General features: G+C 39.4%; 1 protein-coding gene across 6 annotated transcripts; it reads right to left on the bottom strand.

Annotated features, from left to right (window-relative positions):
- Positions 1 to 322: 322 nt before the first annotated feature.
- Positions 323 to 6,125, bottom strand: uba3 (ubiquitin-like modifier activating enzyme 3). Of its 6 annotated transcripts, none has more exons than XM_071494873.1 (18): positions 6,015 to 6,125; positions 5,853 to 5,891; positions 5,030 to 5,150; positions 4,856 to 4,936; positions 4,671 to 4,753; positions 4,482 to 4,562; positions 4,140 to 4,183; positions 3,622 to 3,686; positions 3,295 to 3,450; positions 3,084 to 3,186; positions 2,810 to 2,923; positions 2,484 to 2,537; positions 2,292 to 2,328; positions 2,106 to 2,187; positions 1,912 to 2,012; positions 1,691 to 1,754; positions 1,045 to 1,099; positions 323 to 904 (listed from the first exon to the last, which is right to left on the bottom strand). In XM_071494873.1, the coding sequence occupies exons 1-18, from the start codon at positions 6,032 to 6,034 to the stop codon at positions 816 to 818; spliced, it is 1,389 nt and encodes a 462-aa protein (XP_071350974.1). In that variant the 5' UTR covers positions 6,035 to 6,125; the 3' UTR covers positions 323 to 815. The 6 variants fall into 6 exon arrangements, with proteins under 6 accessions (XP_071350974.1, XP_071350972.1, XP_071350975.1 ...); XM_071494871.1 differs by having other exon boundaries at positions 5,838 to 5,891; positions 6,015 to 6,049; XM_071494874.1 differs by lacking the exon at positions 5,853 to 5,891 and having other exon boundaries at positions 6,015 to 6,097.
- Between the last annotated feature and the right edge of the window lie 8,817 nt (positions 6,126 to 14,942).

The raw sequence follows: 14,942 nt of genomic DNA, 5'->3' as shown, positions 1-14,942 counted from the left end.
AGTCAGCAGGGGGAGACCCTCCAAAACCTAGTTTAACTACTGAACCGTCCAGCTTTCAGACTCGGGTTTCTACACAAGTGCAGTGCGTATTTATTATTAGTTCAATATGTTACTGCTTGAGCCTTTGCTTATTCAGAACTTCACCCTTACCTTGAAAATACACACTCTGTGTTGATACATATAGGCAAAGGGTGGATCTCATACAGACAGGCTCATCTCAGTCCAGCTATACTTTCTGAGTGAATATTATTTCACTCCCACAATTATAATATAAAAATATAATATAAACAAAATATATACATAAAAAACACAGACACTGTGCTATGTAAGAAAAAAACATTTTATTCCAGTTCACACATCATTAACAGCATCTCTTCATTGCCACTTCAGTGGTTACTGCAACTAAAAAAACGGTGTTGGAATAAATAAATATTTAAAATATTCTATGCCAGAGCAGAAGTACAGAATAATCTTTTTCAAAGTACCCACTGCCTGTCTCTTTCTTTGCACAGAGCACACTTTAGGTTGTAGTGCAGATAACACATAACTGCAGAAATCCTTTACACCTGCAGTCGATGTATCACTTAAACACAACAAGGTGTGACCTATGATTTGGCTTTTCAGTGCAAAACATTAACTTTAGTCAATAAGTACATTAAAACAATAAAATTAGCTAATGTATAATCATTTATATTGTGACTGAATACACTGTAAACCGCTCCAGTTTTTAGCCATTTTCAACATTCTGCATCCAGTCATAGTCGGCCAAGAAACAAGAATGACATCAACTGGTTGTGGGAGTGCTTGAGTTTATCCTATGAGGTAAAGCAGAGTCTGAACAACATGGTCTGTGGTGTGGTGACATCAGCTACAGCCAGCTCTTGTCCGTCAGTCAGCCCCAGCTCTGGAAAAAACATGTTCACAACATAACTGAGTCAGAATATTTACAGTACATTCATTCATATATTCATTGTATTCTGACCAATTCAAAGTGTATCCTGTGCCATTTCTAGAAAACATATCCAGTATAAATATAGACCTCACCTTTCAGAGTTTTGGAGAGATTTGGTCGAGTCCTCTGTTCAATTGAAGCAACAGACTGTAAAACAAAACACCCACTGAACTTAAGCTCAAACAAAGTTAAAAAAGTTAAAATATCCTCAGGTATCCATCAGTATCATCTGAGCAGGTATTCTCTGCAGCAGGTCTCACAGTTAACAGACCAGCCCCACAGCATGCAACAGCAAGTTTCCATTTGGTTAACCTGTTGGCTATTTCTAATCATCCAATCAGAAGCAACAGATTGTCACAGTATTTGAGCAGAGGAGGAGGCTTTTGTTACAATGCTCTTGAGGATTCAATGTGTGTTTTCATTTTGTTTGTTTGTTTTTTTGTTCATACATTACAAAGTCTGGCTACTATTTACTATTTATAAGTTATTTATTATTTTCCTACACAGGAGAGGATATTATACTTTATTTACAAACATTTGTCTAGTCTAAATAGTGCATTTTAATCTTATTGTTAACAGTTAATGGTCAATTGACGAGTGTCAGCTAATAGTCAGAAAAAAATAAATAAAAATGAGCATTCCTAGGAAACACCTCTCAATACCACAAGACACTCAGACTTAGACTCCCATGAGACTGAACTGAAAACACAAAACAGTGTGAAGCCAGAGGTTTATTACCTGTAAATATAGCGTCTTGTTCTTTCCTTCCACTGTTGCTGTTACTGCAGGAGATTTCATTTGTCTAAAAACAATATTATATTTGGTTGTTCAAGACAATGTACAATACATGCCTGCAAATCAAACAGCAAGATAACACAGTATGACCGTAAGAAGAACTTGGGTATGTTAGTTATACTGTGGGAATTGATATTACATTCTAATGCGGTAGGCAAACTTACAGGGAAGCACTCTCGGTCAAGTAGTCTAGCACTTCCTGGAGTTTGGAAGATGGAGCAAAGCGCAAGTCCAGAGGTACTTGACTGCAGGCTGAACAGTTTTCCTGCAACAACAGTGAACATAAATATACCTTATCTAAAAGGCTACTTGATCACTGTAGCAAACATGAACTGGCAAATGCAATTCAGGGACAAACCTTCCGTTCTGCCTCAAAAGTATATGTGTATAGGCCGTCAACATCATTGAAGACCATGTAGTTATTGAGAGGCATATAGGCACTGAGGATCAAAAAGGTAACATCTTGAGAAATGGTGAGGTGGCACAGTTTTATACAAACATTTGTTGTGTGCATATGGCTGCCAAGCAAAGCCTGCAAACTCACCTTGATGCTATTTTGAAAACCTCGGTTGCGCAAGCAGCTGGGTGAAAAAAAGATTTCTGTTTACAGGAAGTCAGCATACTTAGTACTGTTTGGAAATGATTAACTCTTATATGGCAGGGCATAAAATCTTCTATTAAGGTCCACAGTTCTCCACTAAAATACTTTCTCAAATATTTGCTTGCAGTTACTTACCAGCAATAACAGCATTTGTAGATGCTACAGCAGGGATTATCCTCTTAACAACACCTGCAGCAGGATATAGAAAATATGTTTTGCTTACTTCTAAAAATAAAAGCTATACAACTCTGCTGATCAGAGTGAACATCCATAAGAAATGTTGGTTGCAATGTTTTTCCTTTTTTTTTAGAAAGTTTTACAGACACAGGCTAAGATGTTAAGGTTCAAAAGCGATTCAAACAGGAACAGCTTGCTGTGTTTTATGTACTTTGGCCTGTCTCCCAGCGGAGCTGCAAGACATATAGCGTTGTTCTGGTCATGACAGATAGATGTGTGCTCACCCTGGGTTAGTCTATATGTGACTCCTGTTATGTTGAACTCTGCTGCCCTCTCCAGAGATCTCTGGTACACCCACTGAATGTGTTCCGGGTCATCTCCATCCAGGCCCACACCATCTAATCCACGTAAACAAACAAAAAACTACATTTGACTTTTTGTATTAATGGGTCTTGCAAGTCAGGGGGCAGGGTTTGTTGAGCCTCAAGCTCAAGCATACTTAATGTTCATTCTGCACCCTTTAACCAAAATTATTGGAACTGCAGGGTAATTTCGTACCTCCAAAGGGTGTCTCTTTGGGCCACTGCAGAATCCGGACATACTCAATGCAATGTTCTGGCAAGCGAGGCATGGAGGCTATTGTACACATTGGGAAGTTGATCTACAAAGACAAGTGTATTTTAGGAGGCTGACAAGGAACTGCTCTTACTGTGTAACACCATTAAGATGTTGTAAACACCAACACATTTAATAAAAAATGCAATCTTACCTGAGGAGGATAAAGCTCAAGGGTGCAGTCAATGCAGGCAGTCATGCCAGGGAGAATGACTCTGGCATTACCTTTAAAGCCTTCCGTCCCTCCATCAATTAAAGGAATGATGGAACCTGGATCCAAGACACCATCCTCATACAACAGCAAAGACAGCTGCACAGAAAGACACAGGGGTTACACAAAACTTCCTTTTTTGCACAACGCCAGCAGCTTTAGCATTAATTAATTGCAAGCATTACTCAAAGAAACCCTAGCATAGATAATTGGCAAATATAAGAAGAAAACAAGGACTGTAAAAAAGTTCAATGAAAAAGAATAACTTACCAGCATACCATTCATCCACCTCCTGGCAACTATGGAGTCCAGTCCACAGACAATTATGTGGAATTCTAGATGAAACCAGGGAGATGAATACATTCAAATGTTGATAATATATAATAATGTCTGATAATGGTGCAGTCCTACCAGTACAAGTTAGACTGCATCGAGAAATCTTGTTGAACAATATTTCATAATATAAAACACAATGTTCATCAAAGAGCTGAAGAATGGATCCCAATATAATTCAGCACAGGCTAGCTGAGCAGTGCTGAGCGGGACTGTATCAGCCTTTTGGTCAGAGAGCCAGTGTTTTATATATATATATATATAACACTTTTACCCTTTTAAATTTTCAGTCTGTCTGTCAGTCTCAAGTAGTTTATTATAGTGAAAAGTATTGTGAGTGAATCAAAACTCGAGCCCTGTATTCTGCACTGAACTGAATCATAAACTGGCTGTACTGTTACACCCACGCCAACCATTTCCAACTAGTAGGACATTTATATCATAAAGATACTTACGTCTGTAGAATGTTTCATCCAAGTCTTGAATTTTGTTAAAATGTCTGCACAAAGCATTTAGGAGTTCAAACAGACCTTGTTCTAAGAATGGTGTTTACTGTATGTCTGCATTACATATTAAACTATATTATTCTGAAATTATGTACAACTGCTTGCAGTTTTATTATCAAAGTTTGTGAATTTTCACAGTTCACACACTACAGCAGGGCAACCTTGTTCTTTCTGTTTGGATTATGAATTATTGATTTTGCATTTTGAACAACTCCATTTTTGTCTGTCATCTAAAATCTTGCAACAATGTTCGAACCAGTGCCACACCATGCATCACCATCAAAAGGATACGGGACTACACAGCATCCAGGTATTCGGCTGTTGATAAAATCAGCTGCAACATCTGCCTTGGGTCGACCTACATCTTTTGGCCTGGTCAACGTTACACAATAACAGAAAATAATTACTTGATTAAAACATTACATTATAATAATACAGGTCATAAACCATTCACAGAAAGCACTCCACAACAATACTGACCTGAAAAGGAACTGTCGATTCAGGTTGGAAACATCAATGGTGTCCATGTCGACAACGTGGATGTTGCGAACACCTGATAAAGCCTGTCCCACAAGACAAATAAAAGCAAAAAAAAAAAAAAAACTTTATCAATCATTAAAAGTTAAATTAAACTTTTCAAGTATTCATGATGATAGTGATCCTACCAGGTCTTTCAGCAGCTCACATCCCAGACCACCAGCACCAATCACCAGGATTTTGCAGGTTTCTAACATAAACTGTAGTGACTGTGGTGAGAGATGATGGACATTATATGTAAGTATAATACAATGATAAATACAAAACTTGAATCATACAAGCTGTGTGAATGTAATTATTACCTCTGTGCTTGGTTCAAAGTCCGGATGTGTGAAGGGCCCTGACCTCTCCAGAAACTTTTTGATATGGTTCCATCGGCCCTCCCACTCACAGGTGCGTCCATTGCCTCCATCCACCACCATCCTGAAAACAGCAATATGTACATTTAGTCATCAGCAGCATCTCTGACAATCTCAGAGTATTTAAGGGTAGATGGCATGCATAATACTGAATGGTTTGATATTACACAAAATCTAAAGAGATCATGCACAAATATTAAAATCAGTCAAGACCTAAACTCAGTACTCTGATTAATGATTAATTTTCACATAGCACGGGTATTATGTTTACAGCTGATCATGCAATAAATTAACAGGTTCGAGGGACTAAATGGGGGTAATATAGACTTTCACTTGTGTTCTGGTGCCTGTCCTGTGTCAGCGGCTGCTCTCTAACATATCTAATCCATATGATATAATAAGTTTAACCCTTCCACTGCATATCTGACAAGTGTGCGTTTGTGACCCTATGACATTTGGGTTTCAAACTCTCCTGCCTGGACAGCTCCCTGTTGGTACGCTAGGCGAATAGCTAACATGTCAACAGTGAGAACAAGCAGTAAAGACCTCTAACTTTGAATAGAGGTGAGTTATTCTACAAAGCAATCACTGTACAGACGTGTTAGCTACTGACGCTCAGCTAGCCAGTAGTTTTGTTCGTAGACTAGCTACTTTTATATTTCGTTCACAACCAGTATCAGGTTAGCTTCCTCAGCTAGCTAACGTTAACCTTCCTTCTGTCTAATAACCTCAAACCTTCCGGCAGTTCTACCAATTCATCACTAACTTCTCAGTCAGCTCCACTACTCTCCTTCTTTTCTTCTCCCTAAAAAGAGAGAATAAAAGAAGGTTCATTCATGCTGTGCTCTCGTAGGTTAATGAGATTTGAAAGCATCTTTCGGGCAGTTAATAACTGTGTTTCTTGCTTGTTTCTTCGGCAGCTACTTACGGCTCATCCGTGTCCGCCATGTTTGGCCACTTATCTGCCTTCACATGTCAATAACAGCAGTCGTAAATTCAAAATCTCTTAGGCAGTAAAATCAGAATAGTCCCTCGGACAAAGGTAGATTTGAGCGCTGTTTTAACGAGGGAGCAGCAGACCTGTTTTGTCATATAGCCACAGGTTACAGGGGATAGAAGGCATATAAACTGCCATAGCTATACCCATATTGTTTAAACTGAATACCAATACTTCCGATGGTTTTAAACGCAGCATTGTCAAAAGGCCACAACAAAGACAGCGTTTACACCAAAGATCCAACAGGTGGCAGCACTTCACTTTTACATTGTCCGGCTCATGCAATGCAAAGAATATACACCGCTGAGAGTACGCACCTTGGAGTATAACCTATTAAACTCAACTTCTTACACGAATATTCATGGTCAAACAGTGTCTGTGGCACATTTGTCCAAATGTTGGTACTTTTTCATGCAAAATCAGTTTGGCTTTTGCAAAAAATGTAGCAGCAGTTGTTTCACCAATGGCAAATTTTAATTTTAGTTAACAGTCAAGGAGAGCCAGCATGAGAGAAAATGGCCCATTTGTGTTGAATTAATTTTTTTCAAAAACAGTAATTTATCAGATATTGGCCTGGATGCAAACTGTAACTGGATCATTAATTTAATCTGTCCATATATTTACAGCCTTTCTCTTTGTGTTATTATTATGCCCTTTACTTGCAACAGACATCAGAACAAAACAACTCAGTAAAAAAACATAAAAATAAACGAGGTCCATTTTACAGATTTACTGCTTTGAGTTGCTTTCATTGAGATTTGCTGCATGAAGCACTTAGCATGAAGAATACAGGAAACTGAGATCCTGTTATTAAGTATAACAGCTTTACTAGCAAGAGCTTCTCCCTCAAGTGTCTGATTTACTGTGTCCACACTGGGCAAATGAATCTCAGTGTTTAATCTCTCATTATAGAATGATTAATAAAACTTGGATGGGCTTCTATGCATTTTAAGAGACATGCCCGTGGGCACAAGATGTAATTAATCCATGTGTCCACACCCCCTCTGGTATTAAAGGAAATGTGGAGGAGATGCCTTATGCAGAGGTCACCAAAAATCTGGCTAATGTATGAACTGATAGACTGGTGGAAAATTATTTGATCTAGATGTAGTGTGTGTGTGTGTGTGTGTGTGTGTGTGTGTGTGTGTGTGTGTGTGTGTGTGTGTGTGTGTGCGTGTGCAGCAGGACAAATACCTTTTTTTTTCTCCGTAGTTTCTGTGATTTGAATGGTTTGATGGCGCTTCAAGATTTTTTTTTCTGAATTTTAATGAGATGTTCCGAATGACAGCCTCCGAAAACTGATAACTAAAAATAACTGCTGCGACCATGTCCTTCATAGCTGACTGCCTGCCATCTCAGCCCTCCTATCCCTCTCTCTCTATTTGTTCTGTCTGTCCTGACCACTTTCATTTAACCTCAGCTATGTTCTCATGTTAAACAGCGATTTGATGAAATTTCATCCCAAAAAAATGAGACATAATCCCAGGGGACACTTAAAAATCGATTACATTATGAAAGAGGTACATTGCTGCAACAGTATTGGTCTTGGGCACTTCAGTAGACATGACTGTACCCAGCTCTTCAGGTTGATCCAATGTCTCCCCTATTGGTTTTACCTCCAGGATTATTTTGAGGGTCTTCATGTGATGTTGAATGTACTCTGGATCTAAAGTAGGGCAGCGTAGGACTAGAAGTCAAAACATCTTCCAGTGCTGACACATTTTTATAGATTCCATTAAAATGCCATCTGTCATTTTCCCACCTTAAGCAGGCACATTCTGAATGTCACTACCGTGCCTTTGAGGTGACCCAGCCCTCTGCCATCCATCACAGCCAAACCCAGTTAACGTGTCCATGCAGAGATCGAAGAGTCCAGAGCTGAAGAGACCGTTGCGTGAAATATTTGATTATAGCAGGCTATCAAGAGACTGACACCTTGACTGGAAGAGGAACCTCAGAGGAGCTGCTGATATGCTGTGCCTGTCCACACCTGGCTCTCCAGTTTTTCAAAAAACAGAGAAGAAAATCTCATTTTCTCCTCGCACATTTCCTTTACAAACATTGACATGGGAATCAGGCTTTGTCAGCTTTATGGCCCCATATATCTCCATATCCATTTGCCATTTGATGGCTTTCTATCAGTGCGTCCAAAGTGGTGTTGATTGTGCTAATGATAATGTGTCACGGCGATATGTCCCATGTTGGGCTCAGAGAGGGGCTGCCAGCCACAAGACAAGGAGACGCTACGGGCTGATTTTGTGTTGTGCTGTAGTAAGTGATTGATGACTCTCTCTGTTGTAGTGCTTTGATTAAGACTCCAGTGATTTATCGCCACTGCTCACAATGTAATTAGACTCTATATATACACTCAACAAAACAGTGTTGTCTTGCTATCCCAATACATGTGAGTGAGTGAGCGAGCGAGTGAGTGAGTGAGTGAGTGAGTGAGTGAGTGAGTGAGTGTGTGTGTTTGTGAGCTCTCATGTGTTATCTTCATACATTTTCATATTGCAGTGGTGTATACATATAAGTCCCTCCTGAAGTCTGCCTGAGTAGAGTTCCAGGGAAACACACCCCTGCGTTCACTTTTTTGTATTAAGGCAGGAAATGTGTTGCACGTGAAGTATTTTCCAATTATTTAATATATGATGGATGTGTTCACCTTTGACTGAAATTGCCTGGAGTGTATTCAATTTACAATTACCAAGAAGCTCTATAAAGAGATATTTGCTATGAAAATGCACCCAAGCTGTGCTTGATGGTTCAGAGCTGTGGGTTTTGGGTTGTCTTAGTCTCTTTAGTTTGATAAAAGAAGAGGAAAGGTAGATAATAGATGCCACAAGGGCTACAGATTCAATCTGAAATTATACTATCCTGATAACGGGTGAAAAATCAGGCTTTGTTTGGTATTTTCTCAACTGAGGACCATTAAAACCCCATTAAATACATTTTTCACATTGTTACTTCCAGTGTGTTTGTAAATTATTTTCAAAACTGGACTATTGTGGCACTTATACCTAATCTTTGGCTACCATCATCATTTTCAGTGGTTGTTGCAACGTCACCAAGGTGTTCAGCTACATAATCCATCTTCTTGGTGTGAGGGGTGTGGCGTCATTGCTGGTTTGCACTATGTTCTTCCTGTTTCTGATGGGCAGAGCCCCACAGACGATTTGTACTCGGCACTTCCTGCCTACAGGGGTGGAGGACTTGCCGTGACCTTGTTGCATGTTATTTTCCCCAGTGTTTGGTACCGAAGACCATTTTCTAAGATGAAGGAAAAACAGAGGATTTGGACCAAGTACCAAAGTACCTGCCCCACTATGTGCCTGTGGTTTCATTTGACTTTAAAGGCAACATAACTTTGACCATATAGGTTCTCTCAATAAGTCTGAAGGTTCTCTGCATATGACTCCAGTTATGACTAAACTCTACAAAGACAGACGTTTCAAAATGATAAAACAGTAAACCTGGGCACATTTTAAGGTTATATTTGAACTCATGTTAGTTATAGATTGCAACTTAAAACAAGCTAAAAGCAAACTTGGCAAATAACTACAATGAACAAAAGAGGGGACTAGCTCTCAAGAGATGGAAAGATACATACAGATGCATGCAGGGCAAAAAGCTGAACTACAGTAAGATGCCAGAGTCATAATCCCAACAAAAACCAATGGAAATACAAATGTAATTTTAATTTCAACCATCTGCTGTCAAGATTAGAGAAATAGTTCAATATTTTGGTAAATCCGCTTGTTCACTTTCTTACTCGAGGGACTATCTGTATTGTAAGCAGGGAGCCACAGCCAACAGGGAATTAGCTAAGCCATGTATAAAGACCAGATACAGAGGGAAAAATCTCACAAACACAACACAATACATGGTAATAAGTGTGTTTTTGTGGTTCTGATATTTTTTACATTTGGACAGGCCAACGGTTTCCACCTGATAACAGTCTTTGTGCTAAGCTAAGCTAACCAGGCACTGGCTCCAGCGTACATACTCAAGAGTGATATCGATATCTATCTTCCCATCACAGTATTTTTTTAAGTTTCATTACAGTTCATGACAGTGTGAGTTCTTGACAGCTACACCACTAGAAGACTACAGCCAGCAGCTCTTAGGCACAGTCTCATACTGCAACGTATATTGCTCAGGCCAGTCAAATGTCACAAGACAAATAACTGTACTGTCCTCTTGTCTCCATTGAGCTGATGTGTATCAGTGTAGTGTTAATATCAACACTGATGTTTTCCTTCTATCTGACCTTTCACCTTCGGGAGAGGCGTGCTCTCTGTGTCTTTCAAGGACAGGAGAGGAATGACTTGTGGGAGAACCTCAAGACAGTGGCACAGAAATTTCCCTCTGACTATTTCAACAGCGTTTATTCCTGCTTTGCGCTTCCTATTTCCTGTCCTCCTCAGCATACTTCCTGCTCTGCCGTTCCTACTGTTCCTCCATCACCATTGTCCCCTCCTTGCTGAAAAGAGACATTGTGCATTGTGAAGACAACATCCAGTCACCCAAGAATTTCCTCACAAGAGTGAAACACACCTAGGAATAAAGAGGCAAACAACAGATAGTACAATGTTTAGATTTTCCATCTAAGAAGGAACCTGACAGGGAAGGTAAATAAGAACAATAAGGGAGCTGCTTTTTTCCTAAAATTTATTGTGGTGTGTTTTATTAAGTGACATTCGGTGATGTAAGCAGTATGCACAACAGAGATACAATGTCGAAGTGCACTAGTAGCACTTTGTCACTGAAAGTACCCCTGTGGTGAGCCATCTGCCCCTTGCCATTCTTGTCACGTTGGGGCAGAAACAACCATAACTATAACCCTGAAGAAGTGTCCCTTTCTTATTCCTGCGCCTGCCTTCGACAGAGTCTGTGGTGCAGGAAATGTGATTTTCTTAAACTCCCTCCTATTGATCCAGTAAATTTTTAGTGTGACAAAGCGAAACAATGACTCATTGCTGATCTCATTTGGTCAATGACAGAACATTTTGAAAGAAATTTCCTCTTACGGCAGGTTTTGTTTGCCCTTAATCAAATCAAATACTGTAAATCCAGTAATCCACGCTATAAAATCGAAGTCAAACTCACCTGGGTTAAGGTGTGACACGTTCCACACCTTGCCATAGCAAATAAACAGCCATGATTTATGATAGAGAAGCTACTGTGTTTTGTCTGTACTGTTCACACCCTAAGGTTTAACCCCCGGGGAGTTTCTTAGCCCTGCATTTTATGTTCTCCTCTTTCCTCTGCAGAGCATGGGGCAGGGTGGAGCTCAAGGAAGTGGGGTATATCCTTCCTCTCCACTGAGAATGACTGAGGAGAGAGGCTAGAGGCTTGGACCTGATGCCACTAGCAACTTACAGCTTATCTCTTCTGTCATTGCATTTTTTTTTTTTTTTTTTTTTTTTTTTGATGTTTACAAGTAATATACATGTGAAATGGTCACAGGTATCTTTCACTATTCCCTTTAAAAGTACACACAGTAGTGCACCTAGCAGCATGGCAGCCCTTAAAGTTAAATTGCCTGTGAGATTGGCACTATTAAAGTGACACCTAAAAGAAGAGGTGCTGTTCTGTCAGTGTTATGTATTAAAATGTGCTTCAGACTCACAGTATTGTAGTTCTCTCTGCCTAGATTAATGTGATTTAGATTCCATCCACTGAAAGAATAACTCATTTTTACATGCACTCATAATGGTATTCAAGATCTACTATATTACATAATGCAAAAAGTAGTAACATTCTTATTCTAATATAATTCACTTAGATTTATACAAAGTGGCTTCCAATGATCATAACTGCAGAGACTTTTAGCTGAGCTCAGTATGCATAATATTACTTGACATGTCACACATTAAAGAAGGTGTGATAATTTGTTTGTGGTGTTTTTTTCTTGACTTTTAATCTTTATGACTGCTAGACATCTGCATGCAGTCTGCCTTGAAAGAGTCATAGTTTAATCCATGAATACAATTTATCACCACATTAATCAAGAACAACGAGATATGATGTGACTGCATGCTAGTTAAACACCTCTGAGAGGTGGAGACACAGTGGGTATAGTCTGTCTGAACACCCCTGCTCAAATGACATGGCAAGAATAAGACCGTATGCTCCTCTTTGTAAAGGATCATTCCATTATCACAGTTTATTTATCTCAAATAAAGTGGTTTAGATAAACTGCTTTTACAACATAGGTGATCATCTGACTGCATGTGTTTCTGACCCTGTTTGACTGCAGTGTTGCCACGTAACCACTTCTCAGTACTTTGGTAAAAGCAATGGGTGTCTACTGGTAGGCACAAGGGAAGAAGTACAAATAATAAAGAAATAACACATTTTTGTGAAGAAAGGACCCAGAAATAAATTACACTGCAAGTGCTCCTATCTCAAACTCCTACCTTATGTTTGAAAAAAGAAAAGAAGACTAAACTGCGGCACTTCCAAATGTTACCATGTGGCTAACATGTCATCCCAAGTCATTCAGGTCTATCCACAGGCATTCTCCTTATTGCTGACACACTGACACTACTTCAAAATTGAGTTGGACATATTTTGTTTTCTGTTAAACATTTTTTATGATGGACTGTACGGTGTAATTACAGCCTGCGTACCTAATATTTACTTTGTAATTGCATTGAAAAGGCAAGGCAAATGTATTTGTATAGCACATTATCATACACAGAGGTCAAAAGAAACAGCAAAATAGAAATAAAACCATATTAAGAAAAAATATATATAGAATAAAAAACACATCTTATAAAACAGATCATATCTAATTAAAGTGCAAGATTAAATTCTCATTGGAGAATAGAGCTGTTTTAAACTCCTTTTTAAAGCCAGTTACACCTTGAGCAGATGTGATATCCTTTGGGAGCTGGTTCCAGCAGTGGGCAGCATAGTGGCTAAAAGTCATTTCGCCCTGTTCAGTTTTAACTCTAGGCATCACTGACTGACCAGCTCCTGCAGATCTTAGAGAACTACTAGGCTCATATACATTTTACAAATATATTTAGGGCCCAGACCATTTAGTGATTTGTACATAATAATGAAAACTTCAATTCAAGTCTGTATCTGACTGGAAGCCAGTGAGTAATATGCTCTCTTTTCTGATTCAGAATGCAACAGAAACCATTGAGGAGAGCATTGCAATAATCAGCTCTGGAGGATGTAAAAACATGAATAAGTTTCTCCAAGTCTTGGTTAGACATGAGGTCTCTGACCTTTACTATGTTTTTGAGATTTAGTTATAGCTTTGATGTGGTCACTGAAACTAAGATCCCTATCCATGATTACACCAAGATTTTCACCATCTTTAATGCTCTAGACTCCAGGTAGGCACTAAGTTTCAGCCTTCCTTCTCAGTCAGGGGTGAACCAGGGACAGAACCAGGGGCTGTTGTTATTTTGCTGCTCACATTGTAACTACACAATAAACAGAGTGAAAAAGGGTCGACCAGCCTGTAAGCCCTGTAGATACCATCTGTTTTAACCTGTAACTATAGCCAACCTGTAATTACAGTGAAAAAGGGTATACACTGGACATACATTGTAATAATGAAGCTTTCACTCACATTTTAAATGCTTTGTCCTAATGTCACTAAAAAGTAAAGGTCATTATCTCAGCTAGAATCACTCATGTATGGAAACGTGGGTAAGAACAGTTGTTAATCTTTACTCACCGACTTCTTCCATTTTACTTTTTGCTGGAACTTACTTTTCTTGTCACTGATTCAGTGGAAGAAGCTAGCCAGCTAGCAATAAGCTTCTCCCCAGTCCCCCATAATGAATTCATTACAGCGCAGCAAAAATGAGATCTTGATTAAAAACAACTTGGGAGCTCACTTATTCATGAAGGAGGTGGCAAAGTGGTGTTTATCAGCTCCTAAGGGTGAAAGAATGACTGCCACATGACTCACTATGCAGAATATATAATACACACAGAAACACAGGGACACCTTCACATTCATATTTTACACTTGTGAGTGTGTGTTGAACACACCCCCTTTCTCATCCAAGGCCAGCTGAGGCCTCATCATCCCAAACAAAAGATTTTTCTGTCTCTCTCTCTCTCGCCTCTGCCTGAAGTGATGACTCTGTCGTATGTCAGGGTCTCCCAGCATCACCCTGAGTGATTGCCAGTCCTGACATTCGCCTGCTTGTAGCACTAACCCACCCAAATGCCCAGGAAATGAAATGCTCTGCCGAGGTAATAAAGAGAGTAAATCCTAGTTGTGTCCTCTGCCGACAGCCGGAGTGTTGTGGGGGCAGGTATTACCATATTAAGCCCAGACAGAGGGGATCACAGCCCAGCGCTCCCTCATTACACCTCATCTAGTGGGGATTTACTGCTTTTCCAAAAACAGGTTGCCCACAGCTTTAGTCTTGTTGCCTGTGGTGCACAGGGGTCATGTGCAGTTCATGCTGGTGCGCAAATATTCTGAGTCATTACTTAGACTCTATAGAGATATAGTTTCATGCATCTTATTGCGATTTGTTATATTTGATGAAAGTCCTGCTACACTGCTACAATGCTCGCATGGCGTGTTGTCTTATCTGTAAGTGGGTTTTGTGCATATGGGAGGAGAAAGTGTCTTTATTTCTTCATTTGGATCACCATCAGCTTCCTACAGTGGTTGCTAGTCTTCCTGGGGTCCACGCACAAAAACAACAAATAAAACAATTATTAAAATCACACTATATCAATATAGCAGAAAAAACAAGCCAAACACAGAAAATCAAAATGAAGTCAGAAATGTGCACCAACAAGAAGAAAATGAAGACAATTGAAGATACAGAAACCACAGTAACAAACATCTAGATGAGATTTATCAAAGAGTGT

The sequence above is a fragment of the Trachinotus anak genome, unplaced genomic scaffold, assembly GCF_046630095.1.
Source record: "Trachinotus anak isolate AG129_WGS33_773 ecotype Australia unplaced genomic scaffold, CSIRO_AGI_Tana_v1 ptg000013l, whole genome shotgun sequence".
NCBI classification, from domain to species: domain Eukaryota; kingdom Metazoa; phylum Chordata; class Actinopteri; order Carangiformes; family Carangidae; genus Trachinotus; species Trachinotus anak.
This window is presented reverse-complemented; position numbering and strand designations above follow the sequence as displayed.

Bases quoted from the DNA above. Each gene is read 5' to 3' on its own strand.
- uba3 (XM_071494870.1), bottom strand. From the start codon at position 5,920: ATGAACCTTCTTTTATTCTCTCTTTTTAGGGAGAAGAAAAGAAGGAGA. The intron at 5,151-5,837 runs GTAGAACTGCCG...TGCTGTTTTCAG, and splicing joins GAGAAGTTAGTGATGAATTG to GATGGTGGTGGATGGAGGCA. The intron at 3,187-3,294 runs GTAAGATTGCAT...TTGTCTTTGTAG, and splicing joins TTGAGCTTTATCCTCCTCAG to ATCAACTTCCCAATGTGTAC.